Here is a 5,000-nt window from a genome sequence, read left to right as displayed (position 1 = left end):
TCGCCAGAGACGATGAGTCCAGGTAAGACCACTGAGAGGCTGACTGATGCGCTCACCTGTCCTCTGGGTTCCTCTGAATCTTTTCGTTTTCTTTAAAGCTCATCACGTCAGCGGCGTGCAGGCTTCACATGACGTGTGTCTGTCCAATCAGAGCCTCAGGTGTTTCTCAACAGCTGCTAGCTTCTTCAGGTTCTTAGCGTTAGCGACATGCTAAACCATTTTCAGCATAAATCAGCTCTGAGGGTTGTTGTTGTTGTTGTTGTTCCCATGTATTCATCTCCTTCATCCAGTCGTTGTGCTGATTCGCTCCATCCTCTGAACGACTGAGCCATCCCAGAATGCCCCTTTCCTACCCAATCATGATCCTCTCACCTGTTACCAAGAGTACGTGCAGCTTCGACCGTGCGATTGGTGTAAACCCTGAGTGAACGTGTGAGGCCGACAGGCAGCATCCTGCGGCTCACCAGCACGAGCTAACCTGACCTGGCAGTCTGCTGTCCCCTGTGCTTTTCCACGTCAGCCTGCCACACAAACTGGCAGTGACACAATAAGGACGCTCCGCTGTCCGTCCACGGCTCCCTGCTCAGGAGGACTCTCTCTGATCACACGTGCAAAGCAGCGCAGAGATCAGCAGAAACAGCAGCAGGCCGTTTCCTGCGTCTGGAGGTCGTCTGAGTTCTGTCCCTGTGATGGATCTCAGTCTCTCTTCGAGCTCAGTGTCTCTTCGTGTGAAGTGTCGTAGGATTCCTCGTCTTAACGGTCCGACTGCTCATTAACTCCAAAACCCCGGACAGGTGTTTTTGGAGCGTTCCACATCTTTCAGTCTGTGAAACGTGTCGCTGCATCAGATTCACAATCAGCAGATATTTACAGAAATCAACGAAGCTGATGAGAGAAAACATTAAATAAACTGACTGTGAGCTGATTTCAGGTCAGTTTGTGTTTGTTTATGTTTTCCATGCTTGTCTCAGGGTTGTGATACTGCATTGCCACCAATTTATGCAACAATATGCAAATGAGCGCTGAGGACGTTTGAGCTCTGTGGATCTGATCCTCTGCTGCGTGTTTAAAAAGCCTCTCTCAGAGACTCGCTGCTGTGAACGAGCTCTCCATCGTGACCTCTGACCTCCACATCCTGACCGCCCGCTTTGATACGAGACCACCTGGACGTGAGTCATGACCTCCAGATTGATCTGAATGGGATTAACTGAAGATTACACTGTTAATGACTTCTCGTTCGTTTAATCCTCGAAGCGTAGGAACAAAGTGTTAAAACGTTCGATAACAAAACTTCTCTTTTTTATTGAGGATTGAATAAATGAGCACATGAATTAATGAGATTTAGACGTTTGAAGAGGCGACAGCGCTGTCGTCCCACCAGAGACGAGTGCCTTCACGGTCGTCCTCGCTGTTATGAAACCAAAGCAGCAGCAGTGTGTGTGTGTGTGTGCGCGTGCGTGCGTGTGTGTGAAAGCAGCTTTGTGCAGACTCGTCAGGTGTTCACCTCAAAGCTCGACCTCGGTTGTTGCAGCGATTCGTTTCACACTCAAACCAAACGGTGCTGATTGTGTGCAGCTGTCTCTGAGCGGGTCACGGCGAGGACGCGGGGACGGGATCAGGCGGCGGGGATTTGCTCTGACGTCCTCGAGGGTTCGATGGGTGAAAACAGGCCAAGCAAACGTCAGGTTACGCTGACGTAACCTTGATGGAGGTTTGTGAGCTCAGGACGCTGAAGCTGATCGAAGCTCACGTTTCTGGAGGTTTGTGTCATTTTGAAGCGTCTGTCTGATGAGCTCAGAGGAGAACAGGAGCGTTCATGTTTTCATCTCGTCAGCAGAGACTTTTTCTCTTTTGTTGTCTCGACCTTTTGTTCCTCAGCAGCCTAGTTTTCATAAAGTTCATCATCAGGCAGTGACGTGTTGAACTGGGCGACCAGCGTCTGTGACCTCTGACCTCCGAGCGTGTCGGTGACGCTGATGCTGTGTAAAGTCATTCACTCTCTCGTCCTCTCAGGTTTCCTCTGCGTCCATGTGAGGGAGACAAACGCTCACAGATCAGCTCAAACACATGAAGAAGAGCCGAGCTCGGCGTCTCCGCTGGTTTCAGACCATGATGGAGCAAAGACAGACGGACAGATCAGATAAAAACAGTCGTTCACGTGTCTCAGTGTGGATGAAGATCTAAACCTCCAGACTGAGACCAGTCAGATGTTTCCTCTTCATGTTTGTTTGTGTCCTTCACTGATCTGGATTCAGTCTGGAGTCAGATTTTCCTGTTTATCAAGCAGCTTTTCATTGGATGTCAGACGTCAGACGAGTCCAACGCTTCCTCTAAAACAAGACGTTCAGCTTCACTAAATTCAAAATGCACAACATATTTTTATTAGTGTGTGTGTGTGTGTGTGTGTGTGTGTGTGTGTCCTTCAGGCGGGAGTTTGCTGAGCTGATGGAAAAGTACGGCTCCAATAATATCACAGCTGCAGGACGAATCTCTCCCACTCAGCCCTCCACAGGTGAACCCCACACACACACACGCACACACACACACACACACACACACACACACACACTTAGACCTCCACACCTGTGAGGACCCTCATGGCCATAACACATCAGTGACCACCAGCACTGACTCCAACCTAAACCTGGTCAGTGTGGAGGATCTGTCAGCTGAGGTGTGACGTTCACAGTTTTCATCTGGAAGTCTTTATATCCACAGAGGGAGCGGCTCCTCCTGCTCCTCCTGCTCCTCCTGCTCCTCCTGCTCCTCCTGCTCCTCCTGCTCCACAGAGTCCACCATATTGCACCGGCATGTTTCTACAGGAGCCCAGAAAGGACAAACACTGACATGTTTTAGGCGAGGGGTGCTCAGCCGGCTGCAATCTGCAACCTCACCACTGGATGTCACTACATCACGGCCCTCTAAGGAGAGAGAGGACTGTAAAAATGTCTCCAGGTGTCCTGATCTGTTGTAAATGACCAGAAATGTCCTGACTCAACACAAAGGTCCTTCTAAATGTCCCCACTTTCAGAACATGTCTGGTGTCCTCACTTTGGTAACGTGCTTATTTTTACAGAGAAATATCCGACATGTCCAAAAATGTCCTCTGCTCCAGTCTGTCCTCTCCTTCCAAAGCTGCAGGACTTTCTGTCTGAGATGTCTTAACTTTCTGAAAATGTCTTCGTCACAGAGACATGCAGAAAAGACACTGCTGCAGTCTCACAGTGAGAACTCTTCATGATTGGTCTCTGTCTCCTCTTCCCCCACCTCGCTCTTCATCCCATCGTCCCCGACTCTCCACCTCCTCCCTCTGTTTCCGTCCCACTCCTCTTTCTATTTCACTCTCCCTCCTTCGTCTCCCTCCCACCTCTTCCTCTCTCGTCTCTGTTCAGGGAAGCTGACGGACACGGCCTCCTCCTCCTCCTCTTCCAGATCAGAGAGCCCCCAGCTCCTCAGTCCTAAGGAGGGGGTCACCGCCTACACCCACACCGTGCACACGCCCACACCTGCCTTCAGGTAGGCTGCAGCTGATTTCAGCCTGCACAGAAATAACTTCTGTCAGTCCTGAACTTAGTGATGAAGTTTGGAGCCAGCCAGCGTTTTCGCTTCATAAACTGACCAATTAAAACTGCTGGTTTCATTAAAATGGAGTTTTTGATTAAGAACTGACCACTTAATAAAATCCTTTGTTGTCTTTCCTCGTCACTTCACTTTCAAAGCAGCAGGTTCATTCACAGCCTGACAGATGAAGTTAGCTCACATCGTCAGATCAAGCAGGGATTCAAACCTGTGATGAGACGCCGCTGACGCGCAGCACGTCCAGCGTTTGAATGCTGAGCTTCTCTCCGAAGGCGTTCTTCGTCTTTTTGGGAGGTTACATAAACGGTTAAACTGTATTTCTGCAGCAACGGCTAAAAATAGTGAAAAGCATCTTCAGCAATTTCACAGAGAAAAGTGGGAAGAGCAGAGAGAGAGAGAGGAAGGGGGGGGGGGGGGGAGGGTTAGAGATTATGTCACGATGGATGATGATTGGATGTGAGCGGCGGTCTTGCTTTGTGGCTTTTAATCACGCTTGGTCTCATCCTGTCCGTCCGTTTGTCCCCCAGTGACAGTGTCATTCAGTTGATATGCGTCGCCAAGGGAACGGGCCTGGGGCTGGTCATCAAGGGCGGAGCTAACCGTGCAGAAGGACCAATGGTGTTCATCCAGGAAATAGTGCCTGGAGGAGACTGCCAGAAGGTCAGCGTCCTCACACACACTGTGGTCGTTTGTTTTCAGCGTCATTTATCCTTTTATGATTTCAAGAAGACAAAAATAAACCAAAGGCCTCTAAAACAGGACGGCAGGCTGCAGGTCGGGGACCAGCTGGTGTCCATCAACAAAGAGTCTCTGATCGGAGTGACGTACGAGGAGGCCAGGAGCATCCTGACACGCACCAAGCTCAGGTCCAACACACTGGAGGCGTCTCCAGACACACAGTATTCACGCAAGACACCAAAGAAACACACGCACTAAAACAAGAAGCATCACTGACCGTGGAGATCTGAGGATCCACCAGTGTGTGCAGATGTTTGTGACGTCTGTCTGTGCGTCCACAGTGAGACGCAGGCGGCTGGTCCAGCTGCAGCAGATAACAGACTGCACAGGTCACTGGAGCTGCCGCAGAAACCGAAACTCCCAGTTTGAAGTCCAGTTCACGCCTTAGCATTTTTTGCTAATTTGCTAAATATTTTATAAAAGCACAGTTTATGAGGAATTTGGTCTTAATTCAAAGAAAACAAACCTGTCAGGGCTTTAAAATGCTCCGTCACCACATGCTAACAGTTGGCGTTGTGTCGCAGGCCGGACCCCACGGTGGAAATCGCCTTCATCCGGCGGAGGTCATCCTCCAGCTCCAGCAGCGGGCCTCACAGCCCCATCTCCCTCCAGGGGTCCGGCGGCGGAGGAGGACCCCAGACGAGAGCCCCGGGGCTGGGCGTCATTCCCCCACAGCCCGCCGC

The 5,000-nt window shown here is 50.6% G+C and overlaps 1 protein-coding gene across 10 annotated transcripts in view; it reads left to right on the top strand.

Moving 5' to 3' along the window:
• The window catches only part of stxbp4 (syntaxin binding protein 4), a 34,623-nt gene that overhangs the window by 6,599 nt on the left and 23,024 nt on the right, over positions 1 to 5,000 (top strand). For all 10 annotated transcript variants that reach the window (XR_013079299.1, XM_076760188.1, XM_076760182.1 and 7 more), the window contains exons 5-10: positions 1 to 22; positions 2,427 to 2,512; positions 3,393 to 3,516; positions 4,107 to 4,239; positions 4,339 to 4,445; positions 4,842 to 5,000. The exon at positions 1 to 22 is cut by the window's left edge and continues 53 nt beyond it; the exon at positions 4,842 to 5,000 is cut by the window's right edge and continues 67 nt beyond it. Coding sequence is in view for 9 of the 10 variants with exons in the window: in XM_076760188.1 (XP_076616303.1) it covers positions 1 to 22; positions 2,427 to 2,512; positions 3,393 to 3,516; positions 4,107 to 4,239; positions 4,339 to 4,445; positions 4,842 to 5,000 (631 nt within the window). In the remaining variant the exon portion in view is untranslated. The remainder of the gene's footprint in view (positions 23 to 2,426; positions 2,513 to 3,392; positions 3,517 to 4,106; positions 4,240 to 4,338; positions 4,446 to 4,841) is intronic.

This window comes from Chaetodon auriga, chromosome 20 (genome assembly GCF_051107435.1).
Source record: "Chaetodon auriga isolate fChaAug3 chromosome 20, fChaAug3.hap1, whole genome shotgun sequence".
NCBI lineage: Eukaryota > Metazoa > Chordata > Actinopteri > Chaetodontiformes > Chaetodontidae > Chaetodon > Chaetodon auriga.
The sequence above is the reverse complement of the archived record's forward strand: the minus strand, read 5'-3'. Positions and strand labels throughout refer to the sequence as shown.